The sequence below is a fragment of the Dryobates pubescens genome, chromosome 19, assembly GCF_014839835.1.
Source record: "Dryobates pubescens isolate bDryPub1 chromosome 19, bDryPub1.pri, whole genome shotgun sequence".
Classification (NCBI taxonomy): Eukaryota; Metazoa; Chordata; class Aves; order Piciformes; family Picidae; genus Dryobates; species Dryobates pubescens.
Window position 1 is genome coordinate 1,099,835 of NC_071630.1, and position 26,377 is coordinate 1,126,211.

Below are 26,377 nucleotides of genomic sequence, written 5' to 3' on the forward strand. Positions count from 1 at the left end.
AGCCAGAGCTAAACCTGTGTTGGCTTTGTGTTGGTTTTCTTCTTTCAAGAAGCTGTCCCAGGGGTGGCCCAGAATGTCTGCAGACACTTGTGTCTGTGACCAGGACCAGTTCAGGCCCCCTTCTGCTTCTGCCTGCTGTGACTGATTAATGTTGTCACTGCCCAGGGTTGTTGTTACACCCCATAGTGATCTCTGTCCTGCTCCTGCCACTCCAGCTTGGGCCCCTGCAGCTTTGCCTGCACAAGTCAGACAGTGCCAAGGCTGGCTTTTGATGTCCCCTCCAAGCTCTGGGCCAGGCCAGCTTGCCATGACATCAGCTTTTATTACACTTTTTTCCAGGGTGCACTCAGGCTCCATCCCCACCCTGAGTGCTCAGAGCCAGGCTGAGGTGCAGAACGATCATGGGGAGGGGGAGAGCAGAGATTGGGGGTTCAGATCCTTCCTGCTGCTAGGGGGGACATGAGGGAAAGGTTAGGGAGTGGGAAACAGCGTGGGGGTGAGGGGTGGGCCAGCTCTTATTCTCGACCAGGCAAAGCCCAGAGCCCCCAGCCCTGGCTGCTGGCCCAGAGCAGGTGCTCCCCACACTGCTGGGAGTGTCCTGGTACCCCAAGGACATTCCCCTCCAAGCACAGCCACCAAGCACAGCCTTGTGCCCATCAGGGGACCAGGAGGTCAGCCCAGCTCTGCCCTTGTTCCCCCTGGACCCTTTTCTGCTGCTCCTCAGAGCCACGTGGAGCGGCTCGGCTGTCCCCAAAGCTGGGGGGGTCACATCAAGACAAGCACCCTGCCCCCCCCCAGCACCACATGCACAGCAGCTGCCTGGGAGCCCAGGTTCTGCCCACTCCTCCAGGCTCCACCCTGGTAAGCATCCAGCACCAGGTGGAGCCTCAGGGCAGTGGGAGGCTGTGGCTCAGTCGGGCAGCAGCTGCTCCAGCTCCTCCTCGTCGAGGCCGTTGGTGGCCAGGATGTGGTCCAGCTGCTTCATGTAGCGCTGCAGGTCCTGCATGAAGTGGGGGATCCTGGCCTTCTCCAGCACACCAAACTCCTTCAGCCGGTTCACATCTTCGTAGGAGACCTGGTGGGGAGCAAGGAGGTGGCTCAGAGCCTGTTGGGCTCCCCCTGTGGCCCATGGCTGCCCTTCCTCTGAGGAGACAATGGCAAAGCCATGTGGAGTGGGCTCAGAGGCACAGCTGGAGGCCTGTAGGTCTGTGTTCCCCAGAGTCCAGGACATCTTCATCAGTGACCTGGATGAAGGGGCAGAGTGGACCCTCAGCCAGTTTGCTGATGGTACCAAACTGGGAGAAGTGGCTGAAAACCCCTCAGGCTGTGCTGCCACCCAGACCTGGGCAGGCTGAGAGCTGGGCACAGGGAACCTCACAAAGTTCAACAAGAGGAAGCGTAGGGTCCTGCCCCTGGGGTGGAACAGCAGGACAGGTGAGGGGGAGACTGCTGGAGAGCAGCTCCACAGGGAAGGACCTGGGAGGGATGGGGAAAAAGTTTCCCATGAGCCAGCAGTGTGCCCTTGTGGGCAAGAAGGCCAGTGGGGTCCTGGGGGGCATTCAGAAGAATGTGGCCAGCAGGGCAAGGGAGACTCTTCTGCCCTTCTACTCTGAACAGATGTGGTGAAAAACCTGATGGTCCAGACCCAATCTGGAATACTGGTCAGGAGAGACAGGGGACTGCTGGAAAGAGTCCAGGGGAGGCTGCAAAGCTGCTGAGGGGCTTGGAGCTGATCTGTGAGGAGCAAAGGCTGAGAGCCCTGAGGCTGAAAGCCTGGAGAAGAGCAGCCCCAGAGGGGAGCTGAGCAATGCTCAGCAAGAGCTAAAGGAACTGTGGGAGCAAGAGGCTGGGGACAGACTCTGCTCAGTGGTGCCCAGGGACAGGACAAGGGGCAGAGGTCACAAACTGAAACCCAAGAGGTTCCACGTGAGCAGGAGGAGAAATTGTTTGTTGTGAGGGTGCTGGAGGCCTGGAGCAGGCTGCCCAGAGTGGCTGTGGAGTCTCCTTGTGTGGAGAGCTTCCAACCCCCTCTGGCCATTGTGCTCCTGAGCAGGTTGCTGTGGGTGCCCTGCTTGAGCAGGGGGTTGGACTGCGTGAGCTGCAGAGGTCCCTTCCAATCCCTCCACACTGGGGTTTGGGGATTTGTAAAGATTTGTGGGTTTGGTCATTTTCTCTCCCTGTGAAGACAGGTGGTGATGGGGCCAGCATGCATCCATGGCAGGTGGGCTGGCAGAACCTAACCACCTGCCTTGGAAACCTTCCCTGGACGTGTCCCATGGAGGAGCCCAGATTATCCCTCCATGAATCCTGCCCAGCACAGCCTTCCTCTGCTCCACCAAAACCCACACAGGAAAATGCAAAGTGCCCTCATCCAAGGGCTGACTCTGGGGAGGTGTGGGGCTGAGGAGCCTGTGGGAGCCCTGGAAGGGGACTCTGGCTGCAGCTGCCCCTTGCTAGTACCTTTCCAAGCGCAGCCAGCAGCGGGAAGTCGATGGTCTGCCGATGACGCAGGATGTGCAGGATACCATCCAGGTACACCTGGTCCTTGCTGAAACAGCCTGGAAGAGCAGGAGAGGCTGGGAAGCAGGAGCCTGGTGCTCCATCACTCTGCTCACCCAAACATTTGACCACAGCTAGCTGGAGTGATGGCACTGAGCTCCACACAGCCCCCTGACAGCAGGCTGGAGCCAGGTGGGGTTGGTGTCTCCTCAAATGCAGCAAGTGACAGGAGGACAGGAAATGGCCTCAAGCTGTGCCAGGGAAGGTTCAGTTGGACATCGGGAAAAATTCTTCCCAGCAAGGGCTGTCAGGCACTGTCCCAGGCTGCCCAGGGAGGTGGTGGAGTCCCCATCCCTGGAGGGATTTAAAAGCTGCCTGGATGGGGTGCTGAGGGAGGTGGCTCAGTGGTGCTGGCTCAGCAGCACTTGTGGCAGTGTGAGCTCTGGCCAGGACTGCTGGATCCCAAAGGATGAGCTCTGGGGAGCAGCACTGGGGATCATGGAGGCAGCTGGGGGCACTGAGCACCCCAAACCTCTCACTGGGATGCTTTCAGCTTTCCTCCCACTGGACTTCTTTAATGGTCACCCACTGCAGGGACCTAAATGCAGCCCTAGGTTTGGTCTTCCGATGGTTCCTTCCTCCCTGTGAGTTTGTGTGAGTCACTCCCATCAGAACACAACCCCTTATCACAGATTCACAGAACACATCCAGTTGGAAGAGCTCCAAGCTCATCCAGTCCAACCTTTGACCCACTTTAGGGTCAACACCAAACCCTGTCCCTAAGCCCCAGCTCCACAGCTGCTGGAACACCCCCAGGGATGGTGACTGCAGCACTGCCCTGGGCAGCATGTTCCAATGTCTTGAGATCCCTTCCTGTGAAAAAAAGATTTCCTGAGATGCAGCCTGAGCCTCCCCTGGGGCAGCTTGGCACCACCTCTGCTCCTGTCCCTTGCCACCAAGGAGCAGAGGCTGCCCCCTGCTCCCTCCAACCTCCCTGCAGGGAGCTGTGGAGAGCCATGAGGGGCTCCTCAGGACCCATTCCCACCACCCCGAGCAGTCCCAGAGCAGCTGTGCTGGGGGAGGGTGCAAAGCATCACAGCCGTAGAGCCTAACCCCCTCGGACCGCGGCGCCGGCGGCAGCTCCAGGCGGAGGCAAAGGCCACCAGGGCCGGTGGCGCCCGAGCCGCCCAGCAGCCACCCCTGGGCTTCCTTCCCAAGGGCCCTGCGGCCGCCGCGGCCCTACCTGGGCGGGAGGTGTCCGTCTGTCCGCGCTTGGCCCGCACGCAGTACTCCCAGCGCACGGCGGCGTCCTGCACGAACTGCTCGAGGTCGCGGAAGAGGGCGGAGAAGGAGAGGCGCCCGGCGCGCTCCGCCGTGATGTACAGCAGCGCTGCGCGCCACAGGAACGGCTGCCTGCGGAACAGGACGCTGTGCAGGCTCGCCAGGCCCTCCTCCGTGGGGTTCGCCGGCTTCAGCCGGTACTGCTTGCGGCCTTCCGAGCTGCGCCAGGGCTGCCGGGTGTTGTTGACCCCCCGGATGTAGTGAGTGCCTGCGCAGGAGGCAGGGCGGTGAGCGCCGTCGGACGCCGCCGCCGAAAACCTCGACCCGCAGCACACCCCCGCCCCGAGTCCTGGGGTTGACGCTCGGCACCCCCCAGTGCCAGCTCCAACCCACTATGAGGATGGCAAGGCTCTGGAATGGATTGGCCAGAGATGTGTGCCAGGCCGGGCTGGATGGAGCCTCGAGCAACCTGGGCTGGTGAGAGGTGTCAATGCCCGTGGCAGGGGGCTTAGATTACATGATCTCTAAGGTCTCTTTGAGCCTAAGCTGCTCTGTGATTCCATGAGATGCTGCCAGAAGCCAGCTGCTTGCTCTGGTGTCTAGGGCAGGCTCAGCCACATAGGTGCCCAGCACCCTGCACAGAGAAAGCCGAGTGGCCTCAGCCCCTTCTGAAACCCACCCAGCAGCACTCCTGGATGCCTCCTTAGCAGACCACCAAGGTGGGCATCATATCACCACCACCCTGGTGTCAGCCAGAGGCTGCTCAGAGCTGCTGCTCTCTCCACCCCTCCTTGCTGACCTATCTCATGGCGCAGCATCCCCTCCAGCCAGTGCTGCCGGGCTCCAGCCAGGTTGATGGCCAGCGTTGGGCGACTGTCCTCAACCATCATCACTGCCTGGGACAGGAGGTCATCTGTGAGCTGCACCACCACCTGCAAAGCAAGAAGAAGAAAGAAGCAACCACCATCAGCACTGCCATGAGAGGAGCTGCTCAGCGAGGTCTTGGCTCTAAGCAGAGGCTGAGATGGTGGTGGATGGTCAGAAAAAACCACCAGTGCTGTGGGTGGCACCCTTGTTGCTGCTGCCCCATCACAGCCTTGTGCTGCAGCTCCCAAAAGAAACCACAAACAGCAGGAGCTGGTGAGGAGGACACTGAGGGGGGCTGAGAGGAAGAGAATGTCACATGGTGGAGAAAATAACTCCTTCAGTTACTTCACAGCCAGTGAACCGAGTGGGCAGCTCCTGGGCAACCTCCTTCAGCATCCCTCTGGCTCCAGCACCCTTTAGCCCCCACCCTGCAGCTTGCTCCCATGAGCTCCCCGTCACTTCATAGCCACAGATGATGTGCATCCTCTGGAGACCTGCCTGGTCCCACTCCTGCATGCCACTAGCATGGGGTGGTGCAGTAAACCTGGTCACCAGAACATCCCTGATTCAAACAACCACCACTGCCCAGTTTGTTGTGAGCACAACCCCTAGAATGCCCTGCAGTGAACAGCCCCTCAGGGAAGCAAGGCTCTGGCTCCATTTTCCTGGGTTCTGCTGCAGTTTCTCCCTTTGGAGGCTCCAGGACACGAGCAGTGGGGATGGATTCACAGCAGCCCACCCTGGCAGCAGGGACAGGCAATGCTTGTGCAGGTCTGGAGCTCTTTTGGGACACCTGCTAAGACAAGAGCCAGAGGCATGGCAGCTGCTCTGTGTTAACAGGAGTTAACATGTTGGCCAAGCAGCACCTTCTGACTATCCAGCTTCAGAGCTGCATTGTCATTGAAGGGGACAGTCCTGGGAGCTCTCAGGTTCTGTTCACTCTCTTTATCAGTGCTCTGGATGAGAGGATCAAGACACCCCCAGGAAGTTCACACCAAACTGGGTGGCAGCATTGATCTGCTTGAGGGCAGGGAGGCTCTGCAGAGGGACCTGGCCAAGCCGGATCCATGGTGGAAGCCAATGGGATGAGATTCAGTGAGGCCAAGTGCTGGGTCCTGCACTTGGGTCATACCACCACCATGAAGGCTCCAGGCTGGGGGCAGAATGGGAAGTGTCCAGCAGAAAAGGACCTGGTGGTGCTGGTTGGCAGCAGCTGAAGATAAGCCAGGGTGTGCCCAGGTGGGCAAAAAGGCCACCAGCATCCTGACCTGGATCAGCAATGGTGTGGGCAGCAGGCACAGGGCAGGGATTGCACCCTTGTACTGGTGAGGCCACAGCTCAAATATTAGGTTCAGTTTTGGGCTCCTCACTCCAAGGACATTGAGGAGCTGGAGCAGTTCCAGAGAAGGGCAAGGAGCTGGTGAAGGGCCTTGAACAGAAGTTGTGGGGAGCAGCTGAGGGACCTGGGGTTGTTCATCCTGGAGGAGGCTGAGGGGAGACCTCATTGCTCTCTACAGCTCCTTGAGAGGAGGTTGGATTCTCCTCACATGCATCAAATTACAGGATGAGAGGAAACAACCTCAAGCTGTGCCAGGGGAGGTTCAGGCTGGACACTGGGAAAAATTTCTTCCCAGCAAGGGTTGTCAGGCACTGTCCCAGGCTGCCCAGGGAGGTGGTGCAGTCTTCATTCCTGGAGACGTTTAAAAGCTGCCTGGATGTGGTGCTGAGGGAGGTGGCTCAGCGGTGGTGGTTCAGCAGCAGTGGTGGCAATGTGATGTCTGGGGGAGTGGCTGGACTTGGTGATCTCAAAGGTGTGTTCCAAAGTCAACAGCTCTGTGATTCTATGATCCATGGTTCAGCTGTGGCAGCACTCAGAACCTTTGGGCACACCTCAGTTGGATCTCAGGATCCCCTGCCTGCTCCCTGTCCACCCTACAGAGAGCTCTTACTGCAGGGCTTCCGTTTCCCACACCGAGATGGTGCAGAGGTCTCACTGCCCTCCCCTTCTTCTCTTGGGTAAAAGAAAGCAGAGGACACTGCTGGGGTTTGCTTCAGCCCAGGTTTATTGTTGTGCAAAGCTGCTCATAAAAGCCCCAAGTGAAACACCACAGCTCATGGACAGGGTGAAAGCCTTACCTGGGTTAAAATCTAGCAGCCTGAGAGGGTCCCGCTGCTGAGAGGAGCCTGACCAACTCACCTCTGACTTGTGTACATCTCCAGCTTTACTGCTCCAGCAAGCAGGTCAAAACACATAAAGGTGGTTGTGGTCTTGCTGCCCTCTCCCATGGCCTGCCAAGGACCTTGGTGACCTGGGACAAAGCAAAGCAAGGACCTGATCCAGACTACCCCTGGGTTTATGCTCTGGGAAACTCCAGCGAGATCACCTCTGGTCATCTGAGCCCTCACCACGGAGCTCTTGGCCAGGAGAAGACTCTTGGCAGCAGCAGCAGCAGCTTCTGCTCAGTTCCCTCTGGAGTAATGACAGGCAGGGAAGGTTACAGCTTCACTGCAAGCAGAAAGGAGGAGGCCCCAGGGGGCCAGGCTTTAGTATGATTTCACCACTTCCCATCTCTTTGGCCAGCAAATTGTGATGGGGACACAGCCCTGACACCCAGCACGGTGACCCCAAGTGGCACTGGTGGACAGGCTGGAATCCTGGGATGCAGGAGAGGCAGGGGATGGAGCCTCAAGCAGAAGAAAGAAGATGAGGAACACATCCCATGGTGGCAGCACTTTTCCTGCTCCCTTGAAGATGCTGCAACCCAGAGCCTGTGGGTCCTGTGACAGCTTCTGGCCCCCAGGTCTTTGCAGATCTTCCAGGGAATGCTGGAGATGATGCATTCTGACAGCTGGAGCTCCACAACCAGGACACAGGAGGCTTGGTTGGCTGAGGGTGCTTTGCAAGGCTAGGTCCACATCTTGCCACCTTGCTTCATTATCCCTACATGGAAAAAAGAAACCGAGAGAGGTTGGAATTTGGGAACTGCTGCAGAAGGCTGAGCTCCTTCCCTAGGACAGATGCTCACCTATGTGTCTCCAGGCTCCTGAAGAAAGGTACCACCCCCTGAGCTCCTCCTCTCTGCTCTTCTTCATTTGTCAGCTGCTCATCCTTGGCCAATCACACTGCTCCCAGCCACCATCCCCAGGTGACAGGGATTCAGCAGCCCCAGGACCTGCTGTGCTTGGCTCAGCCCAGCTGGTGCTCACTTGGCACCCCACCAACAGCTCAGGTTTCCCCACACAGCTCATCTACCATGCTGGTGCCCTCCAGAGCTCCCTTCCCATCTGCACTGGCACCTTAATTCCCCTCCCTGAAGAAAATACCTTTTGGAGTTGGCAAGCTGAGGCTGAGCGGGGAGGGAAGGGTGCAGCTGCCACAGCTTCTTTGTGTTCTGGGGAATCAAGGTGAACTCTAAGGAGAACCACCCCAGAGCCTTTGGAGGAAGAATTCTAATCAGAGGGAGCACTGTGGAAGCTTCTTCCCTCTCTGATGGTGCAGAAAGGATAAAGGCAGCCCAGAAGCAGTGACAATAACTCAGTCAGAGGAAGTGGGAATCATCTTTCCCTATCCAAGAGCTTGATGACATTAAGTGAACTCAGGAAGCAGACTGAGGATGAAGAAGCAGCAGCAGCAGACAATGCAACCTGCAGCATGAGCTCTAGGATGGTTCATGGCTCAGGGACATGAGCAGCAGGGGCTTCACCAGCAGGGACACCTCTTGACTTGGGGTGACACCTGGCTGGCAAGAAACCCCCATCCCTGCCCTGCAGATGGAGAGCCACCAAAGCTGGGCAGAGGAAGGAGGGATGGAAAACAATTGCTCCAAGGGTTGGGAAATGGAAATAGATACTGCTCAGGGGGGCTGAGGGCTTCTGCAGCCACAGGTACAGCTGGACAGTGTCCCTCTGAGAGCCAGCGGTATGGATGTGCCCAGGGACTTCCATGGCGAGAAGATGATGAACTGCCATGGCGAGAACCCTGTGATGCCACTGCAGGTGTCACTCTGATGACCTTTGAGAGGCACAGGCCTCTCAAAGGGGGTTACTCTCCCCCGTTTGCTGAAGTGGTGACACAGTGTTGTGCTGTCCTGTTGAACAGAGGTGCCACCTGCTGCTGAGCCAAGCCAGCACCACAGCTTCACATCACAGAACTGGGAACCGAGGGAAGGCTGCTGATGGCCCCAGGGAAAAGGCTGCTGCCTCTTCCCAGCTCCCAGGTGCCACTTAGGACCTCATCAGCACTGAGCAGCTCAGATGCAGAGGGACACCACCAGTGGGATCCCACAAGATGCCAGCCAGACTGGTTAGGCTAAGGACATGTCCTGGGCCTGCCACGGAGCACTCACCAGCAGGGCCAGGGACTCCTCTGCCTCAGGCTTGGAGCTCGCTGACGTCCATAAGGAGACCTCTGAGCTCCAGCAACATCACCTTGGCCCTGAGCCAGAAGAAAAGCAGAATGACTTCAAGAGCTGCAGCTTGGATGCCAACAAAGAAGCTTCTGAAGAGGCAAAGTTACTCAGGCTCAGACACTCACCCAGGGGCAGGCTGCTGGCACTGCTGCAGAGCAGGGTCCTGCCTTCTGATCCGTGCTGTGGGCAGGTGGCCCCTCCAAGCTCACCCGGCCCAGCCAGTGTCTGAGCCGACCAAGGCTGGTGCTAAGCCATGGCCCTCAGCACTACATCTCTGTGCTTTTTAAACCCCTTCAGGGCTGGGCACTCAACCAGCAGCCTGGGCTGCCTGCTGCAGTATTTCACATTAGTTTTATTTTTTTCCATATAGCAATACCGGTTTTTAAAGTCACTGTTTGATGTCAGAATCACAGAGCTGCACAAGTGCTGAATTTGGAAGAGACCTTGGAGATCATCAAGTTCAGCACTGCCCTAGAGCTCACACTGCCACCACTGCTGCTGAGCCACTGCCACTGCACCACAGCCCACAGCACCATGTCCAGGCATGGATTGATACAGGGCCAGAGGGAAGCCAATGTCTGAGGACAGAGCTGGTCTGCTGCCCAGCCAGAGCTCAGCTTGGGGGTGACATGAAAGGGTTGAATGAGCTGAATTTCATCAGTTAATAAAAATGAAGAGGCAGAGCCCAGCTGGCCAGTCACAAGGGGCAGGTGAGCCTGGCCAGCTGCTGCTCGGACTGCTCCTGGGTGTTAAAGGCAAATGAATTACAGGAGATTTGCAGAGATCCTAAAGAAGACCAAGGTGCCAACTCCACATCTCAGAGACATCCCTGGGGAGATCACAGCAAACCAAAGAGGAGGAACCTCTCCTGGTCAGGTGGGACCTTGAGGAGCTGCTCTCTCCTGCTTTTGCAGGCAGGAAATGTGCTGGGTGCCACCAAACAAGGTGATGCTTCAGGGTAAGGCTTGGGAGTAACCCTGCTTGGAGGTGAGAAATCAGAGCTAAGAAAAACAGCCTGGCCAAGAGGCAGTAGTGAGGAAGCCCCCACCATGGCCTCCTGCTTTGCAGCCAACAACCAAAGGCAGCCCCATGAGCCTCAAAAGACATAGCCAGGTCCAGAAATCCAAACCCCCCAGGACTATGGAAGCATTTTGTCCACCCCTTGCTAGCAGGAGAGGAAGAAAGTCCCTTAAGTGGAGCTGTGGGACATCCCATGTGGGATGTGGAGAAAGCAAAGAAGAGATGCTGAGCTTCTCCACCACATCCACACCACATGGCCATCATTGTATCTCAACCATCAGTTCCCAGCCCTAAACCCTGAGCTTGGGGGTTCAAAGCACCACAAGCCAGCAGGTTGCAGAGCACAGCAGGAAATCACTGCCCCCAGCTCTGCTTTTGGGCAGCTGGGTGAAGGCAGCTGTTGGAGATGCCTCTTACCCAGGGTAACTGCTGCCTTGTGCAGGCACCAAACTGCTCCCCACATGGCCAGGGGGACAAGCAGCAGCTGCTCCCTCTGCCTCTTAGGGACTGAAGGCACAGTGGGAACTTGGTGAGGAACCAGCAGCCACATCCTGCCCCAGGGCACAGTGAGGCAGAAGGGAAAGACACCACAGCTCAGAGCAGAGAGGTTCCTGCTGTGTGCCAAACCCTCAGCCCCAGGCTCAGCTGGCATTGCCTGGGCACAGGGTTACCTCTCCCAAGCAGCCTTCCTTCTGCAGGTACTTGCGGATGATGGACCAGATCTGGCACTTGCTCAGCAGCCTCCCACCCGTGGCCACTTCGAAGCTCTCGTAGGTGCCATACTTCTTCAGGACAGCCTGAATGATCCTGAGGGCCTGCAGCGTGCAGAAGGGAAGTGTCAGTGCTAAGGGCTGACCGCTGCCAGCTGCAGCCCCACCAACACTGTGGATCCCATGGAGACAACCCCAGAGAACGAGCAGGAAGGACCTCTGGGGAGCATCCAGTCCAACCCCCTGCTCCAGCAGGGCACCCACAGCAGCCAGCCCACCTGCCATGGATGCATGCTGGCCCCATCACCACCTGTCTTCACAGGGAGAGAAAATGACCAAACCCACAAATCTTTACAAATCCCCAAACCCCAGTGTGGAGGGATTGGAAGGGACCTCTGCAGCTCACGCAGTCCAACCCCCTGCTCAAGCAGGGCACCCACAGCAACCTGCTCAGGAGCACAATGGCCAGAGGGGGTTGGAAGCTCTCCACACAAGGAAACTCCACAGCCTCTCTGGGCAGCCTGCTCCAGGCCTCCAACACCCTCACACCAAAGAAGTTTCTCCTCCTCCTTCCCTTTGCCCTCACACAGGCTCTGGGCAGCAGCCCTGCAGAGGGCTCATCCCCTCCCTCATTCTTAAGCCACCCAGGAGCAGGGGGTGGCTGCTCACCACCGGTGCCAGCACTCAGAGCATCCAACATTCCATCAGAGGGGCTGTATGGTCGGTGCCTGGTGAGCAGCCTGCTCTGTCCCAGAAGGTACTGCTTGGCCTTGCCTGGGCAGTGTTCCCACCACAGCTGGATCTCATTCTCTAGGCACTTTGTGTCTTTCCAAGAAAGGCTGGGAGGAGCGGGGGTGGGGTGGGGTGTGTGAGCTTTTTGGTTTTCTTTTTCACCTTGTTTGCTGTTCCAAACCATTCTGCAGCACCCTGAGGCACCTCCTGCTGACAGCAGCAGCAGAAGAATTTCCTCCTCCCATCTCTGCTCAGACAACTGCAATCTCCTCCCAGGAGACCTAAAGCTCCCAGCCAAGAGAAACACAGCACAGCTGGTGCCCAGAATAAAGCCAGTGAAAGCCCAGGCTCTTCCCTAACCTCCAGCACATGTTCCAGACAGCAAAATTCCTCAGATACCACTTCCAGTGTCCCAAGAGCCTACTGAGCATCCCCAGGCAGCCCCAGCTATGATCCCACCATCTGCAGGGGCATAAATTGTTGGACTTGATGACCTCGATACACAGGACTTCAACCAAAGACCACCATGGCCATTAAGCCATGTCCTGATGATTTGACTCAGTCTTAGGAGTGTCTGCCAACCAAAACCATTCTGTAATTCTATGACCTGAAAGTTCTTTTCCAACCAAAAAGTTCTGTGGCTCTCCAGCAAATCCTCCAGCCCCATTTCTGTGCTGGTGCTGCCCAAGTTGCCATCACAAAGCAGGTGATGAGTCTTGGTGGGGCTGGCAGAGTTTATTTCCATTTTCTAATAAAACATTAAAGTCCCCCCCAAGGATGTGCTCTCCTCCAAGAGGGCTGGCTTAGCAAAATGCCTCCTTAGTTGAGCTCCCTGATTAATGCAGGGCTGAGACCAAAAGCAGCTTGGAGCAAGAGGGGAAAAAAAAAAAGCCTCCCAAAGCAGAGGAGCCTGGGCAGGAGGTACTGCAGGGCACCAGCACAGCAACAACCCCAGCACGAATGCTGTGCCACCACACCACCGCCAGAGAACCAGGAGAGACACAGGGAGAAGAACTCAGCCCCTCCTGCAAAGGGCCTTGGGGTCTGGCTGACACCACACACACTGCTGACACTCACTGCCCCACAGCAATACCTCAGACACTTTGCAGGTGACACCAAACTGGGTGGCAGTGATGATCTGCTTGAGAGCAGGGAGACTCTGCAGAGGGACCTGGCCAGGCTGGATCCATGGCTGAGGCCAACGGGATGGGGTTCAACAAGGCCAAGGGCTGAGTGCTGCACTTGGGTCACAACAGGTAGGCTCCAGGCCTGGGGCAGAGTGGCTGGAAAGTGCCCAGCAGAAAAGGCCCTGGGGGTGCTGGGTGGCAGCAGCTGAAGATGATCCAGGGGGTGCCCAGGTGGGCAAGAAGGCCACCAGCAGCCTGGCCTGGAGCAGCAATGGTGTGGGCAGGAGGAACAGGGCAGGGATTGTCCCTCAGTATTGGGCACTGGGGAGGACACACCTTGAGCACTGGGTTCAGTTTTGGGCTCCTCATTCCCAGAAAGACATTGAGTGCTGGGACAGGTCCAGAGAGAGGCAGCCAAGCTGGGGAAGGGTCTGGAGAACAGGGCTGGGGAGGAGCAGCTGAGGGACCTGGGGCAGAAGAGTCAGGACTCAGAGAGAGCTAGAGGGAGGGAGACACACACCTGGCACCAGTCAGGTACCTGGCACAGGATTAAGTTACCAGCAGCACAGAAGTCTCAGACCCTTTTCTGTCCTGTATGGGCAGCAGACACAGTGCTGTGTCCAGAGCCATGAAACCTTTCAGATTCACAGAATGGTTTGGGTTGGAAGTGACCTCAAAGACCATCGAGTTCCAACTCCCTGCCATGGGCAGGGACACCTCCCACCAGCCCAGGCTGCTCAAGGCCTCATCCAGCCTCTCCTTGAACACTTCCAGGGAGGAGGCAGCCACAGCATCCCTGGGCAACCTCTGCCAGTGCCTCCTCACCCTCACTGCCAACAATTTCTTCCTCATCTCCAGTCTCAATCTCCACTCTGCCAGATCAAAGCCATTGTCCCTCATCCTGGCACTCCCAGCCCTTGGCCAAAGTCCCTCCCCCCCAGCTCTCCTGGAGCCCCTTCAGGTCCTGAAAGGCTGCTCTCAGGCCTCTCTGGAGCCTTCTCTTCTCCAGGCTCAACAGCCACAAGTCTCTCAGCCTGTCCCCACAGGGGAGGTTCTCCAGCCTCTGATCATCTGCTTCTTCTGCTGGGAGCCCCAGAGCTGGAGGCAGTGCTGTAGGTGGGGTCTGAGCAGAGCAGAGGGCAGAATCCCCTCCCTGTGCTGCTGCTCTCCCTGCTCTGGCTGCAGCTCAGCACACAGCTGCCTGCTGGCTGCCAGTGACCATTGCTGGCTCCTGGGGAGTTTCTCACCAACTTACACCCTCAAGGCCTTCTCCTGCAGGCTGCTCTCCAGCCACTCCTCGCCCAGCCTGGATCTGTGCTTGGGATGGCCCCAACCCAAGTGCAGGACCTTGCACTTGGCCTTGTTGAACTTTGTGAGGTTGTTGTGGGCCCAACCTCTGCAGCCTGTCCAGGTCCCTCTGGAGGGATCCCTTCCCCAAGTCACCATCCAAACCCCAATAATAATCAAACCAGACTTAATCCACAGGCTAAGAACTATGTCCCATATAGTTACCCACACGCTCCTGCTCCTCACATCCTAATTCTACAGCAAGAGGTGCCAAGCAATAGCAGCGAGGGGTGTCTGCTGGAGCACCAGCTCACAGCCACCATTCACAAGCAAGAACCAGTCTGATGACTTGGATGCTGGTGGCATCACCACCCAGCAGTGTTGACCATCACTCACATCTACCATGGATCAGGCAGAGTCCCTGCAGACAGGCTCAGCAGCGTTTAAGCAGCAACAGGGTGAGCGTGCTGAGGACAGGGCACCAGTGATGTCTGGGGCAGTGGCCTGGTGTCTCAAGCAGGGATGGAAAGCAGCCATGGGGTTTTCCATGGATCATGGACAAGCCTGACCACAGAGAGGTCCTGCCACAGAATCATTTTGGTTGGAAAAGACCTTTCAGATCATGGAGTCCAGCCCTTAACCCAGCACTGCCAGGGCACCACTAACCCATGGCCCTCAGCACCACATCTCCATGGCTTTGAAACCCCTCCAGGTATGGAGACTCCACCACTAATATGGGCAGCCTGGGCTAGGCCTGGACAACCCTTCTGGGGGAGGAAATTGTTCCTCATGTCCAACCTAAACCTCCCCTGGGGCAACTTGAGGTCATTTTCTCTTGTCCTGCCTCTTGTTCCCTGGTAGAATAGACCAACCCCACTTGGCTCCAGCCTTCTCTCAGGGAGCTGTAGAGAGCAATGAGGGCTCCCTCAGCCTCCTCTTCTCCACACTAAATACCCCCAGGTCCCTCAGTTGCTCCTCCCCAGCCCTGTTCTCCAGACCCTTCCCCAGCTTCATTGCCCTTCTCTGGACCTGCCCCAGCCCTCAATGTCCTTCTGGGAATGAGGAGCCCAAAACCGAACCCAGTGCTCAAAGTGTGTCCTCCCAATACTGGGGGACAATCCCTGCCCTGTTCCTGCTGCCCACACCATGCTGCTGGTGGCCTTCTTGCCCATCTGGGCACATCCTGGATCATCTTCAGCTGCTGCCACCCAGCACCCCCAGGGCCTTTTCTGCTGGGCACTTCCCAGCCACTGTGCGCCCGCCTGGAGCGTTCCTGGGGTTGCTGTGACCCAAGGGCAGGACACGGCAGGATGCGAACATCCCAGCACACCAAGCTGGTGACACCGCCCTACGCCAGGACCGACACCTTCGCGCCTAGATGAGGAAGGAGTGAGCCGAGCAGCCCTCCCCGGCCCGCCCCCCGCCTCACCTGAGTCACGAAGCGATCGGAGGCGGACCCGTACTTGTCCAGAACAGCGGCAGGCAGCGGCTCCGCGTATTCGAACTGCGGGTCGTAGGCGAAGCTGGCGCGGAAGAACCGCTCCCGTTCCGCCTCCACATTGCGGGGCCGCAGCGCCACAAGCAGGCAGGGGCTGCTCCGCCGCCCCGCGCCGCCGCCCTCCTCCGCACCCCGCCCCCGGGCGATGTGAGGCAAGGAAGCGGCGGCCCGCAGCCTTCCCCGGCCCCCCGCGCTTGCGCTTTCGCTCCGCCGCAGCCCGGAACCGGTTTCGGACAAGCGACGAGATCCCCGCGGGCAGCGAGCCGGCGGTGCCGGTGGGGACGGGCAGGAACAGAGCGGCGGAGCGGCGCTGGACTCCGGCCTTCCTTCGCCCGCCGCCCGCCCCGGCTCCTGCACCATGGCCTCCAGAGCGGCCGCGACCCCGGCGCCGGTACCGGGCCCGTGCCGGCGCCACCACCCCCAGCACGCGCCGCCGCCCTACCAATCCGCGCCGCCGCTCGGCTGCGGAACCAACGGAAGAGGAGAGTGCAGGGAGAGCCCCGCCCCACCGCGCCCTCCCGGCACCGGCCTCCGCAGGGCTGAGCTCTGGCGCTGGGGGCCGTGGGGAGGTTCCGGGCGGGCCACCAGCGCCGGTGGCACCTCCAGCCCCCGCTGCGTCTCCAGCCCCAATGGCACCTTCATCCCGGCTGCATCACCTGCCTCGATTGTGTCCCCAGCCTCAGTGGCATTGTCACCCTGGTCACCTTATCACCCTGGTTATGTCACCAACCCCAATCACATTTTCACCTCAGCATGTTGCCAGCCCACAGCCATCTCCATCTGCTTCCCCACCCCTGGCTGTGTCACCAGTCCCAGTAGCATTGCCAACCCCCTTGGATTCACCAGTCCCAGCTGCATGATGAGCCCCAGCTGAGTTGCTGCTCTGGTTGTCATCAACCCCAGCTGCATTGCCATCCCTGGCTGTGCCATTGACCCTGGCTGCATCACCAGCATCCTTAGTGCCACCAGCCCCAGCGGCAGTGTAGTCCCAGTTGCAGCATCACCAGCTCTGGTCACAGCACCAGCCATGGTCACATTGCCAGTCACCACCCCCAGTCTCATGGTCACCCAGATTGCTTTGCCAACCCCACTCATACCATCAGCCCCAGCTGTCTCACTGAGACTGTGACTTTCCCCAGATGCCCAGCTCCTGCTGTGGCAGGATGGGGCAGGCCAGCTGCTTGGAAGCAAAGTGTGTTTATTATCTGGTAACTGCTGTTCAGTGGCTCTCACTGAGGAGCCTTCCTCACCACCCGCACTCCAGTGGCTACCAGTGAAGCTCTTGCATGGCCCCACCTGCCATGCCACCCTGGTACCAACTGGTGACATCCCGGTAAGTGGGAGCCTGCACTGGCTCTGCGAGTTGTGCCATGCACCACAGGCTCCACAGCCTCTCAGGTTAACTGAAGGTGGCTTTGCTAATAAGGAGGGCTCATGGGGATGCCGTGATTGGTAATGGTGCTGTTAATGAGCTGGTAGCGGGGTTGAGGACCCACCTGCTGGTGGGAAGGGACAAGCCTCTGAAGGACAATGGATTGTTGCTCCTGAAAGAGAAACCAGGCAGTGTGGAGGTGGGTGCCAGCCCATCCACCCAAGCTCTTGGTCTTGCTCCTTCTCCTTCCAAATTCAGCTCTGAGTCCTTTGCTCCCCTGCATGGCAGTTTGTGGTGGCTGTGGGCACAGGGGAAAGCTGGGAGGTCTTTCAGTTCTTCTTGGGCTCCTTAGGAACCTTCAGCCCGGGTGGCATCTTCCCCCCTTTCCCTGCCTCCAGGCTGGGTTTCACCTGCACTGGCTGCCCCAGCTCCTGAGAGCTCCCCAGCAGGATGTCATTGATGGAACTGAGCGTCAGGTTGCTGAAGACCATGTTAAGGTGATCGACGCCTCGCAGCTCCTGGACGTGCACCTTCTGCTCCTGCTGCCCACGCCAGCGCTTGCACAGCTCCAGGCTGCGCCTGCTGACAGTGTTGTCCCCGTCGCCATAGATCATGTCCACAGGGTCCTCGTATGGGAAGCGGTCATCATAGATGTAAGTCTCCACAGTGGGGTGGCCTGTGCCATAGAGGCAATATGTGTCCACCCCAGGAGGGGGCAAGCCCTTCAGCAAGTCCTTCATGTCCTCCCACATGAACCAACCGTCCTCCAGGTTGACGTCGGTGAAGAAGCGCCGGTAGTCCTGGTAAGTGTAGTTGTAGGAGGGTGTGGAGATGAAGACATGGGTCTCAGGCCAGGCCAGGCTTGTTGGGAACATCCAGGGGCTGGTAGTGGTCATGCGTTGCTCTTCACGCAGCTTGATGTTGGACATGAGTGGGATGCCCTGGTTGTCCCCTGCGGGACACACAAGGGTTCATCAGGCACAGCACCGCCAGCAATGTGCCGTCAGGAGTGGTGCTGCTTAGGTAGCTGTTCTGGGGTCAGCCCATCCAGCAGTGATGCTCACTGCATCCCCAGGCTGGGCTGTGGTTCCACCTCAGATCTTACCTGTTTGCCCATGACCATATGTCCCCTTCTCACCATGCCAGGGAAATCTCCCATACTCTTCTCAATATCACATCTCTAGCTGCTGCGGGGTGCTGAGCACAGCTCTATGATGTGTGATGACCTTCACAGATCCCTCAACTGTCCATCCCTCACCTCTTCCACCACCATGTCCAGGATGTGTGATGTTCCTAACAAACTCTCCCTGCAACCCTGGCACCTCCACGCCTGTCTACAGGGACAGGAGTGAGCTGGGCCTTGGGAAGATGCTGATAATGGGTTGCCAACTGCATGTCTTCTGCAAGCCCTGGCAGGTTTGGTGTGTCTGCAGTTCTAAGGCCGTGCAATGATCTCAGATAACCTCTCTGGCTGTTGTGGCAACAAAGACTTCAGGGTGATGCAATGGCCCAGATGTCAAAATCTCCAAGCACATGATTCTTAATTCCACCACTGTGGGGGCTCAGCTTGTGACCTGTAGTTGTTCTGGGCTCTCAGCATTGGGTAAGTGATTGTGGCTTTCTGGGCTGCCAGGAGACTAGAGAAGGACTGGGCCAAGGGAGATGAAACCCTGAAGATCTCAAAGCTTATGGGGGATGGGCTCTGAGATGTGGGGAGATCCAAGCAAGGGGTGGAGGAGAACCTGAGTGTCCCTTGGGTGAGCTCCATGTCCTCTGCTGCAGAAGAGATCCACGGTTTGCAGCAAGGATTCAACAAGCTCACTGTCCTGCATGGATGGAAGAGGTGGAGGTGCCTGGAAGCTGGTGGGAAGAGAGTGAGCATGGCCTGGTCAGCTTGTGGATGGATGTTCTGGTTTCCAGGAGCACCCCTAGGCCAGGAGCTGACCCTGCACTTGGTGCAGGCTATCTGGTGAGAGCTGGTGTGGTGTGCAGGAGCCAGCCAGGCTGCAGGAGGAGCTTTGTGCAGTTTCCTGGACACACACACACACTCACAGTTACACTCACACGCACTCTCACGCACTCTCTCACCTGCTCTCATACACACTCACACTCTCACAGCCACTCTCACTCCCCCTTACATCACTCCCCACACTCTAACCCCCCCCCACACACCCTCATGCTCACTCTCGTACGTTTGCTCACCTGCTCTCATACACATTCATGCTCTCTCACACCCAATCTCACCCCCCCCCACACTCTCACACCCCCACTCTCGCACTCTCTCACACGCCCCCACTCTCTCGCCCACCCTCACACCCTCTCACCCCCTCCCTCACCTTCCCCCCTCTCGCCCACCCCCAGGCATGGGAACCAAAGTGAGCTCCAGAGCATGCCCTGGGGCACTCTCCTACTGAGGCAGCAACCTCCGCAGTACTTTCTGCACCATGGGATGCAGCAGCAGCACCGAAACACAGGAGATGCCTCCACAAACACCTCAGCCAGCTACCCCTCACCTTTTCCATCATCCTGCCCTCTTCCTGCCCAACACCACCCTGCAGGAGGGAAAGCAAGCAAAGAGGGGGCATCACATGAGGAGTCACCCACCTGATGCCAGAACACGCAGGGGCTTGACGGCTCCTCCCCAGGGAGCACCCAGGGAGATGAAGCCTCCAATGTGGTGATCTTTCCAAGCCTGGGGCTGCTGCAGCAGGAAGTAGAGGACGTTCAAGTTGCCCATGCTGTGTGCGATGAGGAAGACGCGGCGCTGGTACTCGTTGTGCATCTCCTCAATCAGGGCCTTCAGCTTCTGGAAGTACTCAGGCTGCTCCTCTGTGGACAAGAGGGACATCAGCTCTTGGAGACCTCACACAGAATGACAGACGAGGAGGAGTTGAAAGGGACCTCTGGCAATCATCCAGTCCAACCCCCCTGCTAAAGCAGGGCACCCACAGCAGGTCACACAGGAACACATCCAGGTGGGGCTTGAAGCTCTCCAGAAAAGGAGACTCCATAACCTCTCTGGGCAGCCTGCTTCAGGCCTCCAGCACTCTCACAACAAAGAATTTTCTCCTCCTGTTCAGATGGAACCTCCTGGGTTCCAGCTCATCCCTGTTGGTCCTTGTCCTGTCTCTGGGCACCACCCCAAAGAACCTGGCATCTTCATCCTGGCAGCTACCCCTCAGATATTTACAGACATTGATCAGATCCCCTCTCAGCCTTGTCTTCTCCACACTGAACAGCCCTGGGGCTCTCAGCCTTTCTCCACAGCAGAGATGTTCCAGGCCCTTCATCATCCTCATGGTCACGGGGGTTCCAGGGCTGACCCTCTGGGTGTGGGTGCAGCGGCCATGAGTGCCACCATGCATTCACATGTGAGCACTGTGAGTGGCTAAGTGCCACCATCATGGGCACCATCCCTGTTCAGGGGTTCCCCTACAACAGGTGGCTCACTCAGCCCACAGCATCCATCCTACTTCCTCCCTGCAGGCGTGGCCTGGCCACCAAGCCCAGACTTACGGGGCCCAACCCTCCAGTCGTAGGGGGCTGCCCGCACCGTCTGGTCCCTCACGTAGCCGTTGTTCACCAGGTTCTGCACCAGGGTGTGCAGGTAACCTGCGGGCAGAGAGAACAGGGGAAGTTAGGTCTGTGATCTTCTCCTGTCAGCCTTTGTCCATCCTGGGCCTGGTCACAGCCACAATGTTCTTTCTAAGCCCTGTAGCTTGGTGGCTGCAGCCAGAGGTAGCATCTCCATGCACCACAAGTGCAGCAAGGGCAAGGCTGAGGTGGTCCCTGCTGGCACTTGAAGGGCCAATATCCTTCAGTTCCAACTGTGTGCAGAGCTGGTTCCTGCTGCAGACACCTCTCCCCTGGCAAGGAGCAGGTGGCTCCCCTCATGTCTCTCCTCCTCTCACCTGCCAGCTTGCTCTGATCCAGGTATTCCACAGAGTAGGTCTTCCCGAAGCCAGGCACGCGGATGTGCACCCCTGGGGCATTGGTCATCTTCCTAGAGGTTCTGTTGTACACCACCCTGTGGGGACAGACTGTGGCAGCAGAGCCATGTCCCCAGGGGGCACAGCTTGGACCTGCCTGTTCCCAGGTCCTGTGTGGATGGGCAGGTGGATTGGTGCCAAGCCAGCTGGTCACCTGGCATCTTAGGGCAGGAGGCTCTGAAGGGGCAGGTGGTGGCAGACCTCTCAACCTGTGGCATTGGGAAGGGTGGAAGCATCTCCAGTGGGAGCCGAGGTTGGGTTGGTTGGGCATGAGAACGTGGCAGGGCCATGGGAATGGAATGGGCACTGGGAGTGGGAGGCAGCCAGCTGTGTTCCCAGAGCCATGGGTTCCCTTGGCATGCTGGGTCGAGGCCAGGGGGGAGGAGCAGGGAGGGAGATCCCCGGGAGGTCCTTGCCCCCAGGGATCTCCCAGGTGGGGGGAGTGGTACCTGGTGTTATCGATCCAGCAGTCCACTCCCACTGGCAGGAAGGTGTTGAGGTTGAGCCAGATGGTGAAATAGTCCTCTGTTTTGCGGTAGCACATCCAGTTCACCACATCTGGCTTGTCCAGCTTGGCTTCCAGCTGGTTCCCGAGGCACCCAGGCACTGGAGGCACCCCAGATGGAGAGCAGAAACAGCTACGGACCCCATCCCACGGGCCCACTGCTTCCCCTGGCCCCCCAAGCAGGGGCTTCCTGGCCAGGGACGTGATGGAGCAGCATCCCTGGAGAACAGCCTGCTCCATGGAGGAGTGAGGGTGCTCAGGGCCAGGACACAGGATGAGCATGGAAGCAGTACTAAAAACACATCCTGAGGGATCCCCCAAGCTACCTTTGCCATGGGGTGTCCCCTAGAACTGCCACCCTCATCCCAAAGCTGCCAATCCCGACCATCCCAGACTTTTCCACCTTCCCTGGTTGGGTTTCCACTCTGCTCTCCTCATTGCAGCCTGCTGCTCCCTGGGGCTTCCCGGCACCTTGCGCTGGGCTGGTGGGATAGCTCAGGGATGCAGCTGAAAACTGCCCCATTCTGGCTGTTTTCCTGAACTTTAAACCCCTGGCACGGGCTGGCCAAGGTCTCAGAGGTGATTTGGAGCCAAGCAGAAGCATACCCTGCAGGGACCCAGGCCAAGCAGGGCACACAGTGAACACAGAGTGGCTTTAAGCAAGTCCAGCCTGGGCTGTGACCAGGGCTGCTCTGATGGATGGTGACCATCACCGAGGCATTGGTCTGCCTTTGGAGCTTTGGTATGGTGCCCAGCAGGGATGGGACACCCACCCCAGTGCCATCTCCAGAGGTGTGCCTGTGTTGGGGGCAGACACCAGGGAGAGCATTCCCAGCTGCTATGCAGGAGTCAAGAGCTGGGTCCTGATACCAGTGCTGAACCCCCTGACGGTGAGGACAAGAGGTGAAGGGACTGTAGGGGACAGTGGCTGAGAGCCTGGTGGGATGAGAGTGAGCCCCATGAGCCCAGCAGGTCCAAGGACTGGCACAACTCGGGATGGCTTTGCTGCTGCTGCTGGCCCTGTCTGCTGTGTGTCACTTATCAGATGCTTCCCCAAGGACACCATGAGCTCCTTTATGGCCTGAAATCCCTGTAGATGCCTACCCTGTGCTCTGGGACCCAAACCCAGGCCCTGCTGTGGTTGTGGGCCTCACAAGCATGATAAGGTGGGAGCAGCTCTGCCTGGAACAGCAGCTGAAGGCTGCAGGTGAGGAGCACCTGAGGGGGATGTGCCCCATGTCCCTTGGTCCCCACCAGTCTCAGGTGCTCCTGAACCCCAGGACTTGTGGGCACATGTGTTTTGGGGAGCTGCAGTGCTGTCCCTGACATGGGGTGTGAGGACAACCTGGCCTGGAGGTGCTCTATTCCCATCCCACCCAGCCTGGCAGAGGTATGGACAAGAGGTGTAGTGGCATGGCTGCAGCCTTTGAAAGCCTCACCCCAAGTGAGAGGCAATGGAGGTGCAGCAGCTGGCATCCTTCAACCTGCTTCACAGCTCCCTCACGTCTATGGAATCTCCTCAGGGAGAGAAGGGTCTAATCCTGCCTTCAAAGCACCTGTTTGGGGATCAGGCCATCCAGTGGGTGCTGATGTAGGAAAGCCCAGCCATGGAGTGGGCAGAGAGGACCTTCTCAGCCAGTGAGAACAGCAGGACATGAGGGAGGAGAGCCAGCCCCTGCCCAGACACCCAGCCCTGAGTCCTGAGCCCTGACTGCCCTTCCAGAGAACATTGGGTAATGATTAAGGGAGCTGCCGTGGGGGCAGAGGGTTATCAGCACTCCCAAGGGCACCAGGGGTGCTGGGACGCCCAGCCCAGGGGGAAGGGCTACACAGGGATGCCGAGTGGCACTCAGGGGGCAACTGGACCCGTCTGGGAGTGGGGCAGGGGATGAGGATGGCCCTGGGGCACTGGGAGACACTTTGACTCTCACAAGCCAGCTGAGAAAAGGAATCTGGTGATGGCCACTCAGGCCACCAGCATGGCCAAGCAGAACCTGGCCCAGGACGCCAAGACTCAGGACACCATCCCCTGTGGTCTGATGGCTGAAAGGGCAGTGGGCAGCCCTTGTCAGGGGAAGTTCTGCTCTTCTCTTTTTCAAGGGGAAACTTCCCTTGAGTCAAAGGAAAGGAGAAAAAACCCCAATTCTCCTCAGCAAAATGACAGCTCAAGTCCCTAGCGATGGCATGGGGGCAAAGCAAGGCAGAGCAGTGCAGGATGGAGGTACCAGCTGGAGGAGGCTGCTGCTCCCACCTTTGCTTCCCTGTAGTGATGCCCCAGCCTCTCCTTTCACCCCTTAGTACCCCTGCCCGGGGATCGTTCCCCTCTACACCACCCCCCAGGCAGGGTGGGCACAGGCTGGGTGTGAAGGACACCCTTCTGCAGCAGCAGAGGATGACTTACCCAGGGCCAGGCAGTGGCAGAAGACATTGGTCAAGGTGGCTTTGGGGGAGCAGTGGGTGCTAGATGAAGGCTCTGCATCTGTGGTAGATGAGGCTGCAGCCCCTGTCCCTCTGCCAGCAGAACCTCCCCAGCAAGCCCTAAATCACCCTCTGGTCCAACTGTGAGATATTAAAACCCCGTTTGCTTTTTTGGGTGCCCAGCCTGTTCCTCCAGCTCCGGTCAGCTGCAGCTGGGCATTGCCAACCCTTCATCCCCAGCCTGGTAGATGGACCCTAGAGCCACACTTTGCTCACCCCCTTGGTGGCTCCAGCTTCAGACTACAAATGACCATCGCAGCCAAGAACCACAGAGCTGCCAGGAGCATGGCCCCCCAGCCTCATCACCAGCTCCTGGGGGGCTGCATGGCACCTGGGTGTGCCCACCCATGCCCACCCCGCCGAGGTGACCTTACCGAGTACCACGGGTGGCGTGCTGTTGGTGGGGGGAGCTTCTGGGGTGGTGGTGGGCGGAAAGAGGACGTTGAAAAGCCAGAACTGGGCCGTGGGCTGCAGGAGCAGCGACAGCGTCAGCAGCACAAGCCTGGCACCGCTGCTGCCCATGGCAAGCTCGGGCAGTGCCCCCGGACCTCTCCAGGCAAAACAGCCTTCAGTAGTGGCTTCTTGACGCAGGTCCAGCCGAGAGGCACAGGGGAGGGAAGAGCCGAAGGGGCTGGCCGTGGTGGGGAGGAGGGACTGGGAGGGACGAAGGACTGGCCTTGCAGACATGCCGTGCCCTGCCAAGGCAGTCAGCAGTGCCCAGGGCCTTTCTGTGCCAGCAGAGCGGGCACCAAATTTTAGCAGCATCCCAGTGCCTTCGGAGTCCCTCTGCTGTGTGCTGGGGTTGTGGTCACCATGTACTTCCCCCTGCACCCTGCTCCTGGGGTAAACCCCCAGGGCTGCCCACAGCTGCCTGTTCCCTGCCTGGTGAATACAGCCCCTCTCTGCTCCTCCTTGGCAAGGGGAGGCTGGCACTGCTGACACGGCCAGGGGGACCCCAAACCTCTGGGAGAAGACACTGGGTCTGGGACAAGCAAGGACACATTTAAGTAGCTCCTCGTGTTACATTGCCCAGTGCCACCCTGGATGCAGCCCCTGCCCTGCCCCCTGCCCAGGTACCATCCCCCCAACAGGCACTCAGCGCCCAGGACCCTGCAGCTCTCAGCCACTGTGGACTCCAGGTCCCCGTGGGTGCCCCCATGGCACCATCCTCAGCTGAAGGGAGCTCCTAAAGCCCCCCTCCTGCAGGAGCAGGGTTCCATGTGACTGCCAGCACTGGGGACCCTCAGGGACAGAGTGGCACCCAGGGGAAGGCAGGGTGACCCAGGCTGGCAATGCCCAGAGGGACATGAGGTGGAAAAGGACAGGGTTCAGTGAAGAGGAGGTGAATGGTGGCAAGTCATGGTGATGGAGAAGAGCCCAGCTGCTCAAGGGCTCTCCCCAGGGTGCTCCAGGGGGTCAATGGTGCACAGCAGTGCTGAGCAGCACTCAGCTTCACCTGGAGTGTGGCATTGGGAGGTGCAAATCCTTCCCACCCAGCATCTTCTGCAGAGCTGAGCAGAAATCTGCTGCTTCTCACCTGCTCTCACTCTGTGTCCAGGGGGGCTTCAGCTCCAGCTTGGCTAGGACAGGGGTGAAGAGCTCCAGTAGGGTGGGTTGACTTCAGAAGTCAGACTTGGCTGCGGGAAAGGAGGTGTCTGCTGCCTCCTGGAGAAGAGCAAGTGGGGGTTGGAGCTTGTGGTGCTGGAGGTCACTGGTGGAGGGTCTGTGCTGCAGGGTGGGCTCCCTGAGGAGCAGGGGGTGGCTTTGGTCTTCTCCAGACCCTTCTGAACTGAACTGGGCTGGGCTGGGCTGGGCTGGCAGGGTGGGCTCCCTGAGGAGCAGGGGGTGGCTTTGATTTTCTTCAGACCCTTCTGAACTGAACTGGGCTGGGCTGCAGGGTGGGCTCCCTGAGGAGCAGAGTTATCCAGGTGAAACTGGTCAACTAAATGCCTAGGTTGTGGTGACTGTGAGAGGTGGGGTTGATGCACCACATTAGTCTTCTAAAGAGGACAGCTGATCAGGGGCTTTATGGTCTCAAGCTGATTACTTTGAGTAAACAGTGCTGGTGGCCAGAGCTCTGAAGAGGAGCCACCAGATGGCTGGTGCCTGGCTTGTGCTGGAAATTCACACCAGAGGAAAGCAAAAGGCTGCTAGGGGACACCAAGGAGATCAAGAGCTAAAGAAAGAAGAACCTGTTGGCAGAAGAAACCTTTATCAGCCAAGCCTGCAGATGTAAAACTCTTGCAATGTTGTTCCCCAGGAGAATGTGAGTAGAGACTTACCCTCCCGATTTGCTGAGGGCTCCCATGACCATTCAGGGGAGGCTTTAACCTTCTACAGACCCTTCCTAGCTGGGCTGGGCCACACTGGCCTGACAAGGGAGCTTCCTCATGGAGCAGAGAGGTCCCACAACCATTTAGAGGTGGCCACTGCACAGTCACAGCCATGAGAGGGGGGCTGTGCACTGCCACCTCCTGCTTTGTCCAGACCCCCAGATGGCCCCTGCTCACCCTCCCCATGGGTACATCCCTGTGGTACTGGCACTTTCTCAGGGAACATCCCTCTGCCAGGGCAAGGCCCTGATGGGAGGCCAGGAGCTGAGT

The 26,377-nt window shown here is 58.5% G+C and overlaps 2 protein-coding genes across 3 annotated transcripts; both read right to left on the reverse strand.

Annotated features, from left to right (window-relative positions):
- Nucleotides 1-387: 387 nt before the first annotated feature.
- On the reverse strand, nucleotides 388-15,805 carry MATCAP1 (microtubule associated tyrosine carboxypeptidase 1). 2 transcript variants are annotated; one of them, XM_054170088.1, is made up of 6 exons: nucleotides 15,362-15,805; nucleotides 10,748-10,891; nucleotides 4,580-4,712; nucleotides 3,743-4,048; nucleotides 2,461-2,558; nucleotides 388-1,075 (listed from the first exon to the last, which is right to left on the reverse strand). In XM_054170088.1, the coding sequence occupies exons 1-6, from the start codon at nucleotides 15,788-15,790 to the stop codon at nucleotides 911-913; spliced, it is 1,275 nt and encodes a 424-aa protein (XP_054026063.1). In that variant the 5' UTR covers nucleotides 15,791-15,805; the 3' UTR covers nucleotides 388-910. The 2 variants fall into 2 exon arrangements, with proteins under 2 accessions (XP_054026063.1, XP_054026064.1); XM_054170089.1 differs by lacking the exons at nucleotides 388-1,075; nucleotides 2,461-2,558; nucleotides 3,743-4,048; nucleotides 4,580-4,712 and adding exons at nucleotides 6,879-7,588; nucleotides 8,994-9,082.
- A 951-nt stretch (nucleotides 15,806-16,756) lies between these two features.
- LCAT (lecithin-cholesterol acyltransferase) lies at nucleotides 16,757-24,378 on the reverse strand. Its single transcript, XM_009900044.2, has 6 exons — nucleotides 24,149-24,378; nucleotides 21,241-21,397; nucleotides 20,714-20,829; nucleotides 20,319-20,414; nucleotides 19,407-19,631; nucleotides 16,757-17,754 (listed from the first exon to the last, which is right to left on the reverse strand). Exons 1-6 carry the CDS (start codon nucleotides 24,294-24,296, stop codon nucleotides 17,132-17,134), a joined length of 1,365 nt encoding a protein of 454 aa, XP_009898346.2. The 5' UTR covers nucleotides 24,297-24,378; the 3' UTR covers nucleotides 16,757-17,131.
- Nucleotides 24,379-26,377: the final 1,999 nt, after the last annotated feature.